Genomic DNA, 22,322 nt, shown 5'->3' with positions numbered 1-22,322 from the left:
GAAGGGCCATATTAAAAAAAGATCAAAACAGACCTGACTAGTGAAGGAAACCAATCTTTCTCCGGAGCACGAGTCAAAACAAGTCCTGTCAAAATCTATTCAGAAAGAACAACAGCAGGATTGAATTTACCACGCATCCCTGGGCCAGCAGCAACAGCGTGTCATCTGCTGGAGTGGCCTTGGCAAACAGCTACCAAAGCACTTGACATGCATCACCCTCTACTTCCTTTGGTGAAATCAGATGCTGGAGGATGACTGATACACTTGCTTTGAAAATGGATAGCACCGACTTCAACCCAGTGTCCTTGGTCGAGCGCTCCCTTTATTCATCTGCTCACATCTGAATCTGGAGAGCCATTACTGGAGACTGATAAAGGTACACAGCTTCAAAACTTGATTTGTAGGAAGATGTTGGGGGAATTTATTCTGCACTGACAGCAAAGCACATTAGGATGTAGAGCTAAACTGGAGTTCAAACTATAATCTGTCACATATTCTGAACTTCCTAAATCATGATAAACATATGTCCTTATTTTGTGATTCTCTGAAATCTCTAAAAAAGGAAAGGAAGAAAAAAAAGGCCTCCAAATTGCACATCCTAGTTAATTGGTTGTAATGGAGATAAACACTTTACCACAAAAGATCCAGTTTTTGAGGTAGGAATCTGAAGTTACACACCTAAAGAAAGAAACACCAAAGTTACTGTAAAAGGGTATGTGTATTATGCAAAGTTACCTCTAGGAAACTCTGCAAAACAGGGTTTCAGACCTGATCTTGAATAAGGCGCTGAGTTTGAGTCAATGAGACCAAGGGGTTGCTTACGCTCACTGTTCTTTTTCCATCCAGTAGCCTGTTGGACCAGAGCTTAAAATTAACTCATTCAGAAAATAACCCCAGGCTTTCATTCCTCCTAAATGATCATCTTTATCGTCTATTGCTATTATAAGAATAATGTCTTGCATTTGCTGTGGGCCTGGCTAGGAGTCTACAGTATTTAATCAAAGTAACATTTTTATTGGTATGGGATCAACTGCTGACGTACGCAAAGTCCTGATTTCTACTTATTTGTACCTAGTGACTGTAATCAATAAGTAAAATGAATTTTATTTATTAACTTTTTGAAGCCAATAGGGCCTCACATGAGAAGCAGCACCACCCAAAAAAAGATGAAATGCTTCACTGCCCAGAGCTGCTACAACTCCTCTTTGAGGGCTGTTGCTTCAAAGAAAAGCCAGGTGCCTTGGGCAGCCCCGATGATGCACTGAAGGCTGGGAACCTGACATGTGAAATTGCTCTCAGATGGCTAACTGCAAAGTCTTATTGTCTGCAGGCAAGGCAAGACTCCAGTGTTGTTGCTGAAAAGCAGTTATTTTTTTTCTTAATTTTTTTAAATGGTTACTACAGGTTATGAAAGGCACTTGGTGCAGGCTAACTATACCTAACCTAGAAAATGATCCGTGACATGGATTTCATATAATTGATACTCATAATATGGCCCAACCACACACGCTCTTCTCTTGTCTTTGTGGATGTGTCTACGCTCTTTCCCTCTGTGCTCCCGTTGCATCCCTATTCCTCTAGTGGGAAATCAAAACCATCACTCCAAAATGCTGCATTCTGTAGTTCAGTCTATGGGTATGAAACAATCTTCTCTAGGATTATCAAACACTGACATTTGCAGCAGCTCACTTTTGCGCTAGCAGTCGTATCTGGTGTGCATTCATGTCTGTAACAAAAGGAAAAGCTTCCTTTTATCTTTCAATGATTATCAAATGTATTCGGAATGCTTTCTGAAGTCCATCTCACTGAGATGCTTCTAAGAACAGTATTTACAACTGCACTGTCAGAGGCAAACATTCAATCTGCAAGAGCCAGGCTGGTGAGCAGCTGGCTTTAAAGCTCTTCTCAAAAAGCTTTGGTATTAGGGATGTTGTTGTAAGCTGATACCGGAGTCTAATAATTTCCTTTTAATAATCACTTTGAACCGACACATAATCAGTAGCTTTGAAAGGTCTTTGTGACTGGCGTCAGAGTCAGGAAAAAAACCAAACAGAAATGGTAAGTCTGACCCCACTTGACAGGGTTTTTGCAATAGAAAATCAATTCACCTGTAACTAGCATGAAGCAGGTTGTCTCAGTTAAACATATTAAGGGATGGCGCTGTGAAACAAACACAAGTGGGATGTACTCGTGAAGTTTATATTAAATATTCAGAATATGAATCATGTAAAACCTCATTAAAATGTTTCTGCTCTCATAACTTCAAGGAAAACCTCAAGAAATGAGGTCTCAAACATTCTGCTTGCCCAAATTTGTCGACCAGTATTTGGAGATTTTTAATTCTTCTCAGATGTTTCTTTTGCTGGTTGCCACCAAGGTGTTAGTTATGAAACTAATAATATATTAAAATAACAAGAATGAATTCAAGCTCAAGGAAAAGGTGCTACTGTCATTATTTCGGGTTTTCCTTATGAACCAGATTCTTGGAGCCATGCAAAACCAGCAGTATCTCACTTTGAAAGGGGAAAGTCAGAGTGGCTAGCTTTAGGACCCTATACTAAAAACCCCCCTAGAAATTATTACCTCCAAAGCCCTAGAAATTATCACCTCCAAAGGACCTTGGCTGAAAATACAAACTAAAACCAAAACAAAGCATTTGGCTTCTAAGTTAAAGAATCTTATTCTGGAAGCTCCATTTTGACTGTAGGGAACAGCAGTATTTCAGTCAGTTCAGTGTCTACGATGCTTTCCCCAGCCATTCTACAGACTTGAGGGCAAAATTGAATTATGCAGTTCATACAAGATTTATTTCTGCCTCTTGCATTAACACCTATCATTGAAAACCTCATCAGCAGACATGAGGAAGTGAGGAGGTTAAGGACAATTGTATTATTAATTTTAAATAAATTGAGCTTGTCTTTTTAAGAGGTTCGAAGTACCAAGAAAAAAGAGGAGCAGAGACAATGCCAGGAAGATGTATGTGCTCCTACAAAACTTGACGTAGGCTCGCCTTACCATACTGTTACAGGTTGACTTTCTTTCATTCCCCAAGCTCTGCAAGTAGCAGCAAAAGGAAACACATGACTCCTACCAACTGTAGAGCTGTCTGACGGTGCATCCCCAATCGGGGATTTTGCTTGTTCCCCTTTGCTGTCCACAAACAAACCTGAGGAAACGCAGCAGTGGGAATAGGGAATGGGAAAAAGGAAGCAGAGACACGGAGACAGGCTGAGGCCTGGGGGATTCTTTGTCTTCCTTTAAGCAACAACCTATCGGGATTTTGTCAGCATACCAATTGTTTTTTCCTAAGCACGTTGGTGACAGCAAGAGCAGAAAAGAAAGCCTAGTGGGTCCGTGACTGCAGGGCTTCTGGCCAAGGAGTCAAGAAACATGACTCAATCTGCTATGTCAGCTTAGACAGTTACTCCTGCCCAGTTTTTCTGGCTGCACAATGGGAAAATGAGGCTAATAATATTCATTACTACATTAAAGCACGAGTTTAAGAGAAGAAGAAAAATATTCATGGGAATGATAGGATACAGAAATGCAGTATTCAAAGAAGATGGGATTTCAGGAAAACTTTTTACTGTCACCCACAGATCTAGCAAGTCACCGAGAAATAAAAAATATCTTGCAGTTAAACCAGGAACAAATACATTCACCGAATCACGTATCTCTTGTGACATGTGTTTCCTTTACAAAGTTTTTGCATAAAAAAATAAAAAAAGGAATACACATCATCCGATTTCGTTTTAAAAAAGGATCCTATACTCTTATCTGCTGATTTCTAATTGCATGAAAGGATAGATATACACTAACTTCTATTCATTAACTTTAATCAAAAGAACTCTTGGCTGTTTCATTTAAGGCGGATTTAATCAAGCAAAGTTGGCTCTGAAATTACAGTCTTTAGACTGCGGAACAATTAATTTAGAGTTTTGCCCTGCAACAGGTCCCTGATGAAATACCAAATTAATAGATTGCAATAGGGCATTTTGGATAGGTAATTTTAAATACAATTTAGGTGTTTCTCTTAAGATGCATAGGCAAAACCTTTGTGCAAACTTGCATGTTGTTTTTCCAAACCTCTATGGAAATGTAAGGTATTGCTCAAAAGACTTTATATTACCAACAAACACCAAAGCAAAAGTGTTTACATTGCAACTACATATTACGCTAGAGATCAAAGACTTCTCATCAGGTCATCTCACACAAAAATAGTACAAACGTGCTTTCCTACCAACAAGGTAGTGTGAAGCTTTTGGTTATTAAGCATTTGTACCAGCTAGGATAAATAAAAGAACTTGATGTTTTACATGAACTTTGCGTTTAGTGTGATTTTTAAATGACAGTCCTCATAATTTATGGCCTCTCTGGAGTCTTTTACTCCAAGTAATTTCATCTCCCTTATGATGAAATACACCCACTTCTAATCTCAAGCTGAAACAAGGTAACTCTACACGACAATCTTTAAACAAAGCAAACCCTACAGCCAGCCCCCGTCCTGATTCTAGCTGTCTTGAAAGGTACCACAAACCCCTCTGCTGTCCTCAGCACTTCTACTGTGGCAAGAATCCAAGGTGATGTGTGGGAAAAACCAAATTCTTCCTAAACTGTTCCACAAAGGATGTTTTGGACAAATCTTTTTATAATTACACGCAAGGAAAATTTCCCTGACTAAAGCCAAAGTGAGTCAAATAAAATAACAGTTTCACTATCTGCACTGGAACCAGCTCTCTGATTGTTGTACATTTAGTTAACTGGATGAGTAGTTTTGTTCCTACAATGACTCCCAATCTATCTGCTTCATTTTCCCAGATCAGATCGAGAGCTGCAATTTCATTTTGATGTAAAGAAGAGAGCCCGAAAGGCCATTTCAGTAACCAACTGCTAATTCCATCAAATATTCTAGTCAGACTGTTTGACTGGAATGACAGTTTAAGTTGTTTTATCCCTCACACAGGTGTACATTGGCATTTGAATGTTAATTTGTTATGCGCATACTTAAAAAAGCAAAAAATATAAATTAAAAAAAGAAAATGCTGTTGCTCAGCGATGACCTATGGAAAGCACTGGACTAGCCAAAGCTGCACTATCCCACTTAAATCCAGAAAGTTCAGGAAAAACAACACTGAAGTCACAGCCTATTCAAGATGTATAAATATCTAATGTAAAAACTGGAAGAGCAGAGAAATGTCTTTGTCATCCACCACTGGGATGACAGCTCTACTAATGATCTTCCAATACAGAATATTTTTGTTCATAACACTTATCGGACTGATATTTGTCAGGCTGTCATCTATTTTTAGTCAATAAAGTAAGTTCAGACGTTGGATAAGAACATACATTTTTGTTGGCCTGGAAGCTGTGTTTTGCTTTTTCTAAAAATGTTGTATTAGCTCATTAGCTCTTGACTAACCATGTGGAACAATCAAATAAGCTTTTATACCATACTACAGCTATAACAACACATCACCTGCGAGGCTTGAAAGAGACTGTAAAGGGTTTTCAGCAAATCAAGGTACAGGATCAGGTGTGAAAGTCAACTGAATACAAACCATGTTTCTGCTTGTTACCAAGGTCTAACGCTCTCACCTTTTACCTGATTGAATTCCCACGTGAGAAATGTGCTATGGTCAAAAGGCCAAGAAACCACGTCCCTTACAGAGGCAATCCATCCATTTACTACTTGCTGGTTAGCCCACTGCAGCGTGCTCAAGGCTCATACCAGACTGAAAGCCACAAGGCAGAAACAGCCAGTATTTTAAATAGAACTGGTGCCTGTGCCATCTTCCACTATCGCACTTTCTCCGCCTGCCAAATACTTTCCCAGTATAACTCAAGACGTGCTTGGAGCCTTCAAAGCGTTACGTGACTTTGGAAACCATCACTACTTAAGTGGTTTCTCTCTTAATCACGGAGGCTGCAGCTATGTTAGCTGAAACTCTCCAGCCATTGGCAAAGCCAGAGCAAACCACTGCAAAATATATAGTGAAAATACCATGATTAGCAATCTAGACATAAGGGGGTTTTGATCAGCTTGTTGCATTAAATTCCTCATCGCAAGGATGGTAACGTTTGCTTGGCTCCTTGTCCTCTTTATCTAACCTTCCCTTAGTCACGGGGGATCTTCACTTTCTCCAACACTGAGTGATTTGTCAGGATTATTAAGCGGCATGGTCAAGTGTGCTATCTAGCATGCGGTAAAACATATTCATGTGAACAGTGGACATATTACTATTATTATGTTTGCAAAATATATAGGTAATGTTTTAATGACTTAATTTAGTTAAAATAGATAAAATTTAATTTTAAGCTAAAAACTGACTATATAGAGAGCTATAAGAACTATATGACTATGATCAAAGCATACACAGCAGTTTTAACATTTAGAAATATTACAATAGAATCTGTTAGTACATCAATGAAAGGTCACAAAGATTAAGGGATTAAATTTCTTACTGGTAGAATAATATGCAAATTGAATTCTAGACTGGAATGTGGCCATGTCTTTATGCCCTCTAGAGAGGACATGAAATAAAAAAAAGATTACAATTTGTGCTACATGTAAGACAGCCTAACATCAAAAGTCAGTGGGAGGATGTTTTGTTGAAGAAAAGGTGAAGTATGTAGGAAAAATTCAATACATGTAATAAAAGATTCCAGTTGGAAGCAATCTACTTTTATATTAATTTCTCTAAAGCTCTACTTAATGCTACTTCAGCTCTACAAAGAGTATAATTTTTAATGACTTGCATGATCAAGTAATCCCCATGTGGCTACAACATAGTTGCGGGGTGTATGGTTTAGTCTTTGTTCACACCTCTTCTTTCCCAAAACCCCACCTCTTGCCCCTGGCCTGCAATAACACATGCATTAACATAGAAATATAAAGACCTAATGTGTGATAGGAGTCAAAATTATGCCATCCATGTGGGACTGCAGAACATGCAAAAAACCCCAAACCTTCATAAACTCAGTAACCTTGTCCACAATAAAATTAATTTGTAAAATTAATTGAAAGAAAAAATACACTCAGAAAGCTGGGTTACAAAATAAAGCTCAAAGATGCTTAAATATCACTTTTGTCCTGTCATGAGATATTTGGATATAGTAAGTATGATAAAATAGTAAATCTTCAGCTAACAAATTGCATTTAAAGTAGCAATATTTTTTTTAATCTTGTCTTGCACAGAGACCATCTGTCTACAGTGAACATTTACCTCACCCACAACCTTTCCCCCTTAAATAAATGTACCTCCTATGAATATCTCTAAAGAGATGCTATTTTTCCTAGGATTAATCCTAGGATTAATTTTTTTAAAGGCATGTTTCGTTACTTTGCAACCTACTGCTGCCATCTCCTGTGTTAAATGAGGCAGCAAGTAACTTCATACTTACAAACAGGCTATTTAACTTTGACCAAATGTGAATGTTTTCTGTTGGTCAAGCAGAGAGTACTCCACCTAAATACACTGCAGAAGCCTGTTAAAAAGTTGGCGTTACCTCTAAGTGACTCCGTCGTTCTGCGATCACTCGTTCATCCTTGTTTCCAAAGAGCTTCTTCGGAGGGAATTCTAAAGTGGCAAGCTAGAAGACATTAAAGGATGAATCGGCATCAAAAGTGACAAGCTCAACTGAGAAAATTCTCTTTAAACTGCGAAGCAACTGGGAAGAAGAAAATACCAAATATTCATGAGCTACACTATATGCTATTAGCAAATATTACATTGCACATTTCTACTGACGTTATCATGATCTGGTCTGTCGTACTGCTAAGATAACAACGCGTTTTGTTATAAATTAGCAACAGAAAGCAAATTTAGGAATTAGACTGCCACTGTTTGCCCACAAAGATTACAAAGTTGCAAACTGAGTTGGTGCTATCACATCAGATTAAGAAGATCTCTTCAGGAATTCCATGTATCTTGAAAGATTACATTCAGTCTCTTAAAAACCGTGGTCTCCAGCTGTACTGTCATGTAATTTGTTTGCCCTTCCTTATGTTGTATTGTAAACAGAAGATCATTGGATCTAAGAACTATCACTGAAGTTATGCTGTGGAAGGTGGCATTGCTGGATTCCAGCTGACACCTGAACTGGACCTGAGGGACTTTTTGTTGTGCCTTGAACTACGACTTCCTCTTTCACAGTGGGGACAGGCTAAGAGCATGGGCGTATGCTGTGATGGCAGCTAAGATGATGGGAAGTGGGACTTCTTGAGCTGTAACTCAACTGTAGCTCAATCACATTCAGATGCATGTCCACGTTGGAAGCTGATAGCTTTAATTTCTGAAGAGAATCCACGAGCAGGCAAAATTCTATTTATCACACTGAAAATGAAAATAAGACAGCAGCACAACTCCTAAAAGCAGCTATTCAGATCTGTCCTTTTAGGAGTTCTCCCACAGAGGTGTTCAAAGGTATCTTCTCATTTCTTTTCCAGTAGGAACTGTGGCAAGCTACATTGGTAAGGGAGAGAGCAAGGGAACTGTCCTCCTTTCTTATACAGCATCTAATAAAATGCTTGAACCAATTCCAGCCAGCTGTATCTGGAAAACACACAAAAGACTCAAGAGTTGCTAACAAGTACCAACGACCTTGGTCTGCTAAGCCACTGCTGCTGGGAGTGATGCACAAGACAGCAAGTCCTCTCCACATAGTTTGTGTCTGCACTTGAAGGCACATCAAAAAGAATTTCTTCCTAGCTTTCACTGTATGAGACAGAAATATGCAACCTCACTCACATTGGTATTGCTGGAGTTGTTTTGCAGGCACAAATACCTCCTACATTAATTCCCCTGGCCATTTGATGATATTGAAATAATAAACAAGACGCATCATTTTCTAGTATATCAGCACATACAGGACTGTCGAGAATTTATGGCTGGTTATGAGGAGCAGAAATATACTGAATTAAATGAGGAGCTTCATTATTACACTGAATGTAAGCATCTTTAAAATACAGAGGAATTCTGCAATACAAATAATTTATTCCCATTCTCTGGTTCAACTCCAACTTGGATAATTTAAAAGAAATGCCTAGACATCTTCAAATGAGCAATATAAAGTGATGTGGGGCACCAGAGGAGACGGAAGAGAATGCTGCTCTGCATCAGTCTTGCCAGCACGTCCCAATTATATCCCTCAAATTTCTCCAACCAACACTTCTCGGTGTGCCTGCTTCTTCATATTGGCAGGACAAGCAGTACACAACCAAACAGTATCCTATAATTACATCCTTGGGACTTATTTTCACTGCATTACTCACTCCTTAACCTATTCAGGATTATAAGTGCTAATATTTTCAAGGACTTCAAAATCCCACCCCTGCAAAAATTATATTTTATTAAATAGTGCTGCATCGTGTCACTGCCAGAAACAAGCAAGGTAAAACAACTACCACCATAATCCCCTCCTGGCCCTAGGGAGATTGTTTTTATACTTATTGGCTACTAAATACATTCATTATAGAATTTTAAAATAGTGTCTGTTAAAAAACAATTTGCACAAATAAAAAACGTACTGCTACAACATCCTCAGACATACTCTGTAGAGTCAAAGCAAGTTATTACAGCTAAAACAGGAATGATTTATTTATCTAAATAAAGTTTAATTTTAACAAGGATTTGGGGACTGATTCCACAAAACTTTGGGACAGGCAAGATTAGGGAATCTGTTAGCTTTCTGGATGCACCTTAGAAGAAAAATGGTTGCATTTTCTAAAGCCAGTTAAGTTTTGCTAAACTCATTCAAACCGAAGTAGATACTCACATAGTTTTAACCTTTCTTAACTCCCAAATCACTACGATGCACAAAGCTTTGAAACCAAGCCAATGAAAGTCCATTATTACAGTCATGAATTTCATACACAAGAGAAAGGCTTCAGCCAGTAAACTTGGCTTTGAAATGTTCAAAGTCACAACACGAACCGAAATGAAACTCATAATTTTATTGCTGGTCAAGACCTGGATATGAATACTTTGGACTTAGAGAACTACATATAATAATAAAAACCTCCACCCAGATCAAAACTCCAATGTGCTGAACTACGCTTGGCACACATATATACATTACTTATGTTTGTAATACACATATCTGTGTACAGAATATACCTATACATACACATATGTAACTTGGAAGGATTTTGCATCCTGCAGAGGTTACATTAAAAAGGACTGATCATCTACTGCAGTCACCATCTCTACGGGGCTGGATGTAGAAGGTGCACCACCTCAGGCCTGCTGGAACATTTCTGTGTCCCACTCTTTCCTAAGGGTCCTCTGGCTCCTCTTTTAGCCAAATCATTGGCAGATGTCCATCTCAAATAAAAAATGGAGACCTTTCTTTCACACAACAGATGACCATCCAACTATATGACAGAAAAACCTCCAGCTATAGGTTTCGTCATCACTCTTGGAAACCCTGTATTACTCCAATGTGCTCTACTTCACTACACGCAAAGAGCCTAATCCCCACCAAAATGAGTAATAAAAAAAAAAAAAAAAGATGACATTCAAAACTCTCCAGGTTTGAGTTTCAGGCTGTCCAAACACTTAATGCAGACATGACAGCACCAGTTTCCACCCAGTTTGCACCTTGAAAATTATCTTTGCAGCATGGGAACTAGAACCATTCATGCAGCAATGTGAATTACATAGTCCTGCTTAATTTCACTGTAACAGGAAGCTGGTCCATTGTAGCATATTTATATAAAAATACAGTATTAGTATATTTAGCAGAGGTAGTGTGCTTATACATACACGCCATTGATGTCTGTCACTCTGACTTATGAAGTTACTCCTTCAGCATGGGGAAAAATACGTTGGTGCAAGAGTTCCAGAAATATGCAGAGTCATGATAAAATGTTTTCATCTCATTGTGATTTTGGTTTATAAAAAAAGAAAACCAGCCCAGCAATATAAATATACTGAAGTAGTGATAGATGTTACAATAATTGTCTATAAAAGATCCTCTGTCCTGATGTATCATTTGACATACGGACTCTGAATGTAATTGTGAGCGATTCAGAAATGCAACGATTCAAGAGAATTTTGAGGTTTATTTAAAATACCTTACTCAATTTAAGCCAAATTGCAGTAGCAAGTGTTTCAATAAGTTAAAATTTTGTTACTAGTAGTGCGACAACGCCTTTAAAAAACTGCACCATAACTTCAGATGAGATTACCACCGCTACAGGTTAATGCACACAGCACAGTATGTGACTGAGCCACATTTGTTCTGTCACTTAAATATGTAAGAGATCTGCAGGTGTAGATTTTGCATCGAGATGTTAGTCTTGGCTCAAACACTATAAGAGAATTTCACACTATCCAGATTCAGGAGTATAAAATATTCTTTTAGAATTAAACGTCTGTGTACCCTCTGCCTCAAATTAATTCTTCAAGGGTCACACCTTAACTATGAGATTAATATTTTGTGGCAATACAAGGCATAACAGTGGGACTCTCAGATAGCAAGGTAAATTATTGTATTTTCCTGAAATTTCTGAAGCACACCCCTCCTCTCCCTGTCCCCCCTGCTGCAGCAGCAGTGAAAGTGTTTGGCAGTCAGTCTTTTTCGGCGGGGATGTTTTGTCATTTTTTAGGGCTGCTGATGAGGTGATATGTTTTCTGTCAGGGGAAATTAAGAGGCATATTTCCCAGCCTGACAGGAAGAGTGAGCTCGAATTATTTCCTGAGAAGCTTCTGTATGTAGTGTGCAAGATTTCTAATTTTTACTTTGGCTGCAGAAGCATTTCCCTACTATACATAATTATAGCATCACTGCAATACAAATTCCATTATATGCATACGAGTGTGCACACGCATGCATACGCATACCATGGGCAAGGCTGGGACTATCTTAGACCCAAAATGCAAAGCCAGTTAATATTTTAAAATAGTACGTAGACACCTCAAGACTGAGTATCAGCACTCCTAATGTCTTTAAGATATTAAACTTTTTACAGTTAATGATGTTTATCCTATCTGGCAATCGTTGCTAGGCAGTAGCAGTCTTAGGGAGAGGAAAACAGTCATTTGCAATTTACTCCCTAATTTCTTTATAATAAATAAAGACTGTGTTTTATTTCTGGGTCTTGTATTATTTGGGGGCATGTTATTTGTCTGTGACTCAGCAACCTTATCTGTAAGGAACAATACTTACCTACCATGATATAGTATTGGTATAGATTAGTATGATCAAGTTTAGACAGTTCTCAAGGGGAAGGAGCTTCATACCAAGCAAGTAGTATTCTAGTAAATTTTGAACAGCTTAATGGATTCCTATACTTCTCTTACATTTCAGTCAGGAGACTGGTTTTAACAAGGCTATTGGCAGGTTTTTAATGCTGGTAAGAGTAGATGTCAGAACAGTAAGTGTGGCTTTTTTTAGTCACCTGTTTTATCTTACATACCACTACTTTGACCTTAAGATTCACCTACTTCTGGGAACAGTATATACCTAGCAACATATATATGGAAGCATACTCTTTTAAAGTGAAACTATGTGTCTTCATAGCCTTCAAATACTGAGCCCCAGGAAGAGACGCAAATTTGGATAATGGCCTTTTGGAAGCCAAGAGAGTGCCAAATGAAGGTTCCAATACCACCAAAGGCTCTGCCTGGGACGAGGTGCAGTCTCATTTGAGGACCTTTAGAAAACAAAGCCATCAGCATTTGAAGGGCGTCCTTTAATTTCTAGTATATTCAGTTGGAGACTCTTCACTGACATTAATTGAAGTTTGCGAGGGACCTGCTGGATTTAATTCAGTTCAGGGGTTTTATGGTACAGTGGAACATAATATGTTAATAAAAAGTCTTGTACAGTACTTTGCAGATGATATTTCAATATATAGTGGACCAAAGTAAAATACCACATAATACAGTCATGTAGGCTTGTCACTTCTGAAGTGTGAAATTGTTCGACGTGTTATGCTCCCTAAACATTAAAAAAAGTGCCATTTTCCAACATCAAGCAAAAATCTACAGGATTGAAACATCTCATTATTTCTAGTGAGTAAAAACTATGTTTTAGTGCCTACAATATGGTAAAAGATTTTTTTTTTTTAAAGAAGAAAAACAGGACAGACATTGATGGAGGCTGAGTCATCTTTAATCTTTCATCCCAAATTCTCTTTGTACTTCAATGTTTTGATATATTTAAATGGAGGGAAAAAGGGGAAAAAAGAAAATTAAGGAAATGCTAACTATTAAATTAAAAAGTCAGTCGTCTTTAACTCTCATGTTACTTTTACAACTCTGAATTTTCTCATTTTTCAAAGGGCATGTCTGACTTTTGATCCTTTGTACCAGAAATCTCTGTCACAGATGAGAAAAATCAAAGAGAAGAATGTGGCACGGTTTTGCAGCCAGTGTGGCTGCACCTGACTTGATTTTGCAGTGAGTAATGAAAGAAAAAAAAAAAAATGTCCTACTTTTAGTTTTTGAAGTTTAAACAAAGCAACTTAAGCCTCAGCTTCTCAAGATGTACTAAGACTCCCAGATGCTAAAAATTGGACAAAAGCTGTATTCTTAACTAGGAACTTGCACTAAATATTTAGGGATTTGACTATAAGGTAAAAAAAAGCTTAACTTCTATATTTTTACTAGTATTTTGTCTGAAATAAACCACCTATTCTACACAATTTCATAAGAGAGCCTTAGGCAAAGGGAAGAAGTTAACACAACGAACAGATTAAAGGCTACTTTATAAATTCTGAAAAAAAAAAAATCAAATAGAGATCAAAGATAAATCATTTGAACATTGACTGAAGAACAAACCAACAGAATAACTTAAAAACCACCTAAGCCACATTTTTAGGTGATACAGCTCAAACTATTTAAAGTTCAAATGATTGTTTTCCCAAATATGAGCAAATAAAACTCTAAACTTATTCTCCCTTTAAAATAAAGGTAATGTAGTCCTCCATCATGTAAACCCTACAGTGCTTCCCTGATATGTATGCTATAGGTAAGCAATTTCCTCAGAGGACAGGAAGATTAAAGACAGTATTTTCCATTATCAACTAACTGAGGAGAGGGAATACCCAGGGGATTATTTTCTGGATATTCAGTTTGTCATCTACTTTTCCTCTTTCATTTCTAATATTCTCTTTACTACTTTTCCATCTCTTCCAACATGTTCTCCTCCACTTTCCAGCTTGCTAGCTTGTCTCTATTTTATTGCTATGCTTTTGTCCCCTGTCCATGACCTACCTAATTCTTTTTCTTACTCCACTGTCCCTTTGCCTGTTAAACTTCCTGTTCCCAGACCATTCTCCCTAGTATCTGCCAGAAGGGGAGAGGGATTTGATACTCAGAGGCAGGATATCCAAGCAACTAAGGATCAGCCAAAGCTCTGAGGTGGACCCATGTCAACCTTGTAATGTAGTGAACTCCTTGGAGAAGACTGAACAGCTTTTAAACAGCAACAAAAGCCACAATTTATTATAATAAACATGGGTAACTGACCTCCTAAACCAAAGAAAACTCAAGTGACCAGGAGAACTGGAAAAAAGTTGTACGCAACCTTCCTCCTGCACACAGGGTCCCTGCAGAGCAGTCCCTGCCAAAAGGTCCCTGATACCAGCCTAACACAGTCAGCCTTTCTCCGGCTTTGAGGGGAGTGGACTCTGCTCCCCAGGTCTTTGCAGTGTTTCTGAGACCTGAGGAGCTGCTCTAGGCTCACCCCTGCTGTCTTTCAGCTCCTCCATGAGAGCTGCAGGCTTCAGCTTTCTGCTGTTGTCTCTCCTTGCGGCTGCAGCACCTGGATCTCACTCAAACATGCATAAAGGAACCAGCACCTCCCTCCCTCCTTCCTTGAGGGAGTCTACTCTGAAAAATCCCACATAAATCGGTCAGCAAATACCTCCCTTCTGACAAATACAAGAGAGACCATATTGCAGAGTGATGTACTGGAGTTTTGTGGGTTGCTTTTTTTTTCTGGTATCTCCTGAATACAATTTATGCCACAACTTGGTTTCCCATCCTTTTACATCACAGCCTTTTCTCAGAGAGGAAGCTGTTTTGCCCCATGTACATGAGAATACTCTCTTCTTCCTGCTTTCCATCCTTTTTGCTCTGTGCCAGAGGTTTACCTGCCCACAGAATGGGTTTAACCTTTGCATTTCTGGCTGGCAGGAGCAACTTCTGGTTTGCACGTTGCTTTTTGCCTGGCCCCCAGTGCAGGCAGCCCAGTGAGCCAGGTCTTCTGCATTCCCTGCAGAACACACCCCATTGAGACCAGAGTGTGTTGGAGACCCTACTAGGGTTGACCTGCCAGGTAAGCAATTCTGCAGCTTCCCCACTGTACTTAGACTGGCTACAATTCCTTGCCTTTTTCCTACTTATCTCTCTGGAGCATCACCCATATATAAATAGGTACCTCCTCTACATCATTCCCCTGCAATACTGGCACTAAGACATGCCAAGAAGCACAAGCAATTACATCTCCTCCCATAAATATATACAATTCTGTTGCAAGTCCCCTCAAAGTCTGGATGCTGTGACTAACCCCCACAGATCATCTTCTCTGGATTCACCAACACATAAGAGTCTTCTCTGGATGCATAAGTTCTCACAGCTCTGCTCTCTCTAATTCTGGGTAACTCTCTTTGAACTTTTAAGATCTTCCTGGCACACTTGCCAGGTACCTTCCTCAAACAGGCATAACTGTTTCTCCAAAGACCATTTCAACCTCATCTGTCACTGAAGAGGGCTAAGAACACAAAAAAGAAATTCACCTCCTGTGAACCTCCCTTTGACAATGCAAAATTACCACGTAGGATCGGATACCAAAGCTTTCTCTTTCGCATTTTGCTAACTGTCCCTCACTGCCTTTGAATCATGCCCACTTGCCTATCAATCATCTGTAGTTATCAAAAAGGTTTGAGAGTTCTCATATCCAAGTTTCTCCTTTAAACAAGCAGGCTGACCTAGACTCAATATGCATTTTTGGAGCTATGGTGAGATGTGGAGGCCACTGTTTATCACATTATTTGAACTCCATTTAGTCTGCCACCTGCTATTGAGAAAAATCAAATTAACTGCAGCCAAAGAAGTTAACTTGCATTACAGAGGTGTTTTTCTTTTCCTTAAAAGCAATTTCTAGACTAGCTGGAATAATAACATACCGAAATAGAGTCATAAACGATGGTCAATATAATATTTGACAAATTACTTCAATGTTTTGTTCATTATAAGCAGTACGATAGCATTTAAATACAGAATAACCGTAAAAATGAGCAATAGGATGTATCAAAGTTTATGCAAACCTTTCACAGTTCTGTAAAATTATGCAGCTTCAGGATTTTAATCTCTCTTATGAAAACTGGAAACTAATAAAGCAAGGGCATCTCTCTAAATATAAACCACTACCTGTATAGCTCAGGATTACCAACTAAGGAAAGAGTGACAAAAACTTGCCCAAATGGCAAAGAAAATATATTAAGTTCTCTATGCAGGCTGTAGAAGGCCAGAATAAAATGGTGCAGGAACAGCATAGACCAACCCAAAGGATATCATTATCTTACATGCAAACCAGTCAAAAACAAATAAAAAATAATTAAATATGATTCACAGATGGAAAATAAGCATGAAAAAATTGTAATGTACCATGTCCTCGCAACCTCTATTTTGCTCCCTTGTTCATCTATCCTTTGCCCCAAGATAGAAGTCTCTGGGGGAAAAAACATCAGTATCATGTGGTAGCATGACTAAAATAAGGGTACGTGCTGACCTAGAAAGTCTATGGACAAGTTTAGGACATACTCTCTACACTTTTAGCTCATGATTTTGCAAACTAAACATTAATTTTTTTCATGTAGTCTCAGGTCATGGTGCTTGGTTATTTCTCTAAAGAAATGGCAACAACTGCTGGGTTTGCAAGGTCATGTCTTCAAAGCTCAACACATTAATCAATCTTCATCAACACATGGCTCAAATCCCACTTCTCAAAAAGAAGGTAAAAAAGGAATTTTCTGGTGCTCCTGTGGGGTTTATTTTCCTTTCAAAAATGATTTGGGATTTGATTCATTATCTTCCCACTGGGATTTCTAGCAAGGTTAAGGAAGTGTCTCTGCAATAGTACAAGATGGGCCACACAGCAGACACCATCTTCACTGTGGCTGCCTTGCCCCACTCTGCACCGCATTCCTGCCGATGCCATGTTGGCCATCAGGCCACTTCGACAGCACACCAAGAGGTCACAATACCATTTGACTTAAGCAACAAATAGGTTCAGAGAGGAGAATTCACCATAGCAGTTTTAACAGCTCTTCCCAAAAAGATTTGCTTGTTGCATACAAGCTCATTTCAGTGACATCTGGCAGCATTTATGAAACATCCCCGTCTCGTGTGGCCAACTGATGCCATAAATTTCAGTCACCCTTGCCTCTGAGAAATGCTAATAATGAAAACTCATCAAAGAGCAGCAATAATTTCTACTGCTGACTAGATGGATGCCTTTCTGACTACTCAAAATTAACGGCAGATCTCAGGGTCTTAAAGAACAGCTGTCACAGAGAAATACACCTGCAAACAAAGACACTCTAAGTCTGATTTGTTATCAAGATAAAGCAGCAACTCTCAGAACAAACTGGACTGATTACAAGAAGTTAACTAGCCTTCGCATCATTTAAAATGAGAAAACCAGAGAAAATGCAGTGAAAGTACACAAATAGGAAGCTTAAAAGGAACTACTTAGTCTTCCTTCAACGGTAAGAGTGATTGATACTCACATAGGTTATACATAAATTTTCACTTACAGACATTATAGAACTAGCTGCTTTACCACACAGTTAAAAATTAGCTGTAAGCCTCATACAAATTTGGAATTTCCCTCCCACTATCACTGTTGTCACTAGGTAAAGCTTAAAATGACAGATAACTAGGTAAATGCAATAAAAGATACGTTTTCAGGAGCTTGCTTGGCAAAGGATTTTGAATCTGAAGGACAGAAAAAGCAACTACGAAGACCAGAAAGATCACTGTTACTAACAGTTTCACGAGCAATACCCTATTTTGTACTGCTCTTGAGATCCTAGAGTCACAGTGGTGGGTAAGAATAGATATTTGTTTCCAAATATAATAAAATTTCTTGATCAAACACTTGAAGATAAATGCTTAGAAAGCAAGACCCATGTATATACCACGTGCAAAACTCAACGACACACTCGATTAAAATGCCATGGTATTGGAAGTCAACATCATTTTTCAGGACAGGGGAGAAAACAGGGATGTGTTTAACTATTGAAAGTATTTGGGTTTAGATTACATGTCAGTAATTTCACAATTCCTGTCTGTCAGATGCTTTCTAGAAGGCAAGCACTACCTCACTGAGCCCGTGTACGAGTGATGCTGCTCCACCTACACAAGTTTTAGTAACCCAGGAAAGCAGGGGAAAGCTAAGAGACCACAGGATTTTTATTTATTTTTATTTTTATTTTTTTTTACAGCATCCTTACAATGAGTTATAGAACATAAGAGCCTTCAGGAACAATCAGAATGGAAATTATGCTACTCTATGTATGTAAACAAAACCCTGCAATACAGTAGTTTGCAATTACTTTAACAATACCAGTACTATTCAAAAATTGAACTGAACTTAAAAGTAAAGGTATTCTTATTTATTCCCTGATTTAAAAATAAAAATAAAATTGGAGTTAGAATTGAATGTACAATGAGTAATTTAAGGATTTAAGACACTGCTAAAGCTTTGATGCATTTTTTTCCAAAAAAGACATAACAAGACTAGGACATGCAGTGTTCAGATGCAGTTTGAAAGAAATTCGAAGTATTTCATAGAAAATACAGAGTGTATACTCAAACAGCCTCAGAGTGCCCACACTGCCGACAGCACCGCACAACACAAATCATTAAAGTAGCATTAATACCCAGCAGTACCTACAACGAAGTATGACAGAAAATAATCGATTCAATATAGAAGAAACTGGCCAAACAGAACTGTAGCTTTGATTCTTTTTATCATTCACAGCATGACAACCATTTATAGATAACCATGAATTAACGGCATGTTTTAACACTGGCTCCCAAAGTTTGGCACCCATGAAAAGTAAGCTTTTTCATCTCATTCACACTCACATCACCAACAGTTCCATAATGAATTTTGGTTTTCAGATGTGGCCAGACAGATTGCTCTCTGCACTATTATCCCTGGCTTTGGTTCTGAAATACGCCCTACAGTAAACTGGACAACATCCTCCACTTTCAGTCTTCTCCTCTTGACATTTTCAATTTTATACCTGCAGCTCAATATTTTTCCTGAGAGCCACTGCTTCTTTATGTTTATTTTCATATTAAACCACAAGAGATTGTATTTTATTGATTTTTGTCATGCAGGGATGTCTAATAAAATTTACTGCTTGGGCTTTCTTGCTTTGGGCTCTGTAGTGAGATAGACAATTCTCTCTTGTAAGATGAAGCCTTCTGTATGTTCTGAGTTGCAGAGACAGATGGCAAAAGGCCCTTCCAGATTTTTTTTTTAATGTATTTACATTACAGCAGTCAAGAAAATATCCTGAGCTCCTTACAGGAAGATGTCACTGTGAATACAAAACCGAAGGCTTTTAGAAACTCATTTAGAAACTATAATATCAGCTGCACAGGTCTGAGAAATTTGTTTTCTTCATTTCTTCCAAAGTCAACCCATTTTTAATTAAGAAACACAATATTATTTTCACCATATCGAGTCTGAAAGCTCATTAGCAGGAACATGACGAAGTAATATTTATAAAAGACCCCTAGATAAAAAGTGTCTTTTGTATATTGTAACAATGCTAAACATCATGTTCATTTTGGTGGGGTTTTTTAAGGCAAATGTACCATTTAACTGACTTAACTTACATTAAAAAGGGGGATATTTACAACAGAACACTGCAGTTGTACACTAGTAATTGGTCTCTCTGATGGACCCTGACCTGATTTGCCGGCTCACCTTGCCAGCTGATCCCTGAGTGTCAACTGGGGTGGTGACTATCATCGTCCCAGCCCTGCTCAGGTACTGTTGAACTTTGCCCTGGCCACCAAGGTCCCCCCTGCGACCTGTGCTGCAGCCACCCTCAGCTCCCGGCTTGTCTTCCCTTGTGGAACAGCTCTGATCTTGCTGCTCCCTGGCAGCTGTGTAGGATCCTCCATTGGGAAGTTCAGGGCAGGAGCCTCACCTCTGATGCTCTGAAATGCCACATGAAGGCACTGATCTCTCTACAGGGAACACAAATGGGGCCTACAGAGACAAGGAACCATGCTTCAATTTAACCTTTACATCCCAAAAGTATGGCTGACAAGGTCAATGCCTCAGCATAAAATACATATCATCTTTGAGTCTTCAAGAGCAGCTGGATAAACTATAACCCATAAATGTATCTTAAAGCATGTTAACAACTGTTGCCAATTAAAAAAGGGGAAAACTGTTTTTCAGGAGGTCTTCTTTCTTGCAGACTACATCAGTCTTATCTGAATGGGGCCTCCATCAGTTAACAGTCACCTGTATCTCAATCCCATTTAGATAGTAAGTCACTCATTTGCTTAATATAGCAATGCCAAAATAAACAGCTAAGTATTCTTACTGTACTAGAAAAATCTGCAACCTGTATTTTCCTGTTCATTCTCCCCCAGTGGTTGGAAGCTTGGTATAATCCTCCAGATGAAGCAGTAAATAAAGTTTATCATAACAGCTTCACCTCTGCAGTTGCGTCAGTAATACCATCTAAACGTGTAAGGAAGCAGCACAGTTGGAACCAGACAGCTTTTGCTACTATGCTATTTGTTCAAAATTAACCTGGGTATTTTCACAACAACTAGTGTTAGAGCTGGGTCATCATATCCTAAATCAACTGAAACCAAAGGATTCTACCTGAAAAGTCTACTTAATCTAGCAGCATATCCCTGACCAACCCAGTGAGAACAAGTTGTTCTTCACAAAACCCTTAGAAGACAGCAAGACTGTCGATAACAGCTAATGATTAATGGGGAACAAGTCTTAAAGCTCTCCAAAACAAGGCAATCATTAAAAGAAATAAATAGCAAAACCTCCAGTCCTTCCCTCTATCTTCCACTAAGCAGGAAGAAAGCAGACACAAGAGTTGCAGCCTAAAGTGATCCCCAAGCCTACAGACACTCAGAAGCAGCTAAGAAATGGCTGAAACTCAGTGAGCACCTAAACCTTTGTCCAGGAATAATTCTTCTCAGAGGCATTCCTCTCTCGTAGATAGCTGTTATCCACCTAAAACTATTTTACTGATAAAACAACATGAATATTTTGATACCATGCAAATTCACTAGATAATTGAGAAGAGCCTTGAAAATCCAATTATCAAATAATCAAAGCAATTATTCTGACAAATGGTTCGTGAATTATGAGATGAAGGACTTGGCCCTCCCAAAATTCCTCTTTTTTCAATTTCTACATTACTAATATATAAGACTTTTGCACAGCACAATCAATGAAACTTGGCATTTGATGTCTGCCTGCAGGTTAATCTTGTCTCATGCTGAAGAGATGTATAAAGCTAATGGTATTTTCCCACAGGACCATTTGAAAACTCACAGCTTTTATTAGCTGATCAAGACAGATAAAAAAAACCCCCACAACCCACCATCAAAAAACCAGGTCTCATCATCAACCAAAACACAGGAGGGAGGAAGAGGAAGGAGAAAAGAGAGAGAGAAGCTGTATCTCTGCAGAATGACCTGTACCAAGCCAATAAAACTTTGCTGCACAAATCTAGCACCCAAAACAACAATTATCAGAAATTAATCCCAAAGCTGGGCTTTCACAAGACTAACTCATTCAGATTCAGTTTTATAACAGGAAATTCGCACATTGAATTCATTTTCCCACTGGAAATAGAATGGGAAATGCGAAGCAAATATGCCAGGGGTTTTGTTGTGTCTCAGATGCTTCAGTCCTGGTTAGCAACTATGAATTCAGAGGGACCACATGGAATAAATACACTTCCCTGTAATCAAACTTGCACTGAACTCCATGGTATGGTTAGCAGCAATGTTCTTCACACTTTACTTATGGGAACAAATTCTCCTGTTCATTTGTAGGCTGATATACTGAGCAAAGTCCTAAAATTTCTTTTAAAAATATCAGCAGCCAAAAGTCTTGTGCTGCAGAAAGGCCACATGAAGGATCTACCTCTTAAATCACTTCTGTACTAGTGGCAAACTAAAGTTGATGTGGAAGTACTACGTATATAAACCTGCAGGCTTTCAGAATGCTCTGAATATAATTAGGAATGGGAGCTGGAAACGTATATGACAAAATATGCTTCCTGTGTATGTACTTCCTGGCTG

The 22,322-nt window shown here is 38.6% G+C and overlaps 1 protein-coding gene across 4 annotated transcripts in view; it reads right to left on the bottom strand.

The window, feature by feature from the left end:
• Positions 1–22,322, bottom strand: part of KIF16B (kinesin family member 16B) — a 142,252-nt gene that overhangs the window by 9,365 nt on the left and 110,565 nt on the right. For all 4 annotated transcript variants that reach the window (XM_074864366.1, XM_074864367.1, XM_074864369.1 and 1 more), the window contains one exon: positions 7,507–7,590. In XM_074864366.1, coding sequence (XP_074720467.1) covers positions 7,507–7,590 — 84 coding nt within the window. The remainder of the gene's footprint in view (positions 1–7,506; positions 7,591–22,322) is intronic.

The sequence above is a fragment of the Strix uralensis genome, chromosome 3 (assembly GCF_047716275.1).
Source record: "Strix uralensis isolate ZFMK-TIS-50842 chromosome 3, bStrUra1, whole genome shotgun sequence".
NCBI classification, from domain to species: Eukaryota; Metazoa; Chordata; class Aves; order Strigiformes; family Strigidae; genus Strix; species Strix uralensis.
The sequence above is the reverse complement of the archived record's forward strand: the minus strand, read 5'-3'. Positions and strand labels throughout refer to the sequence as shown.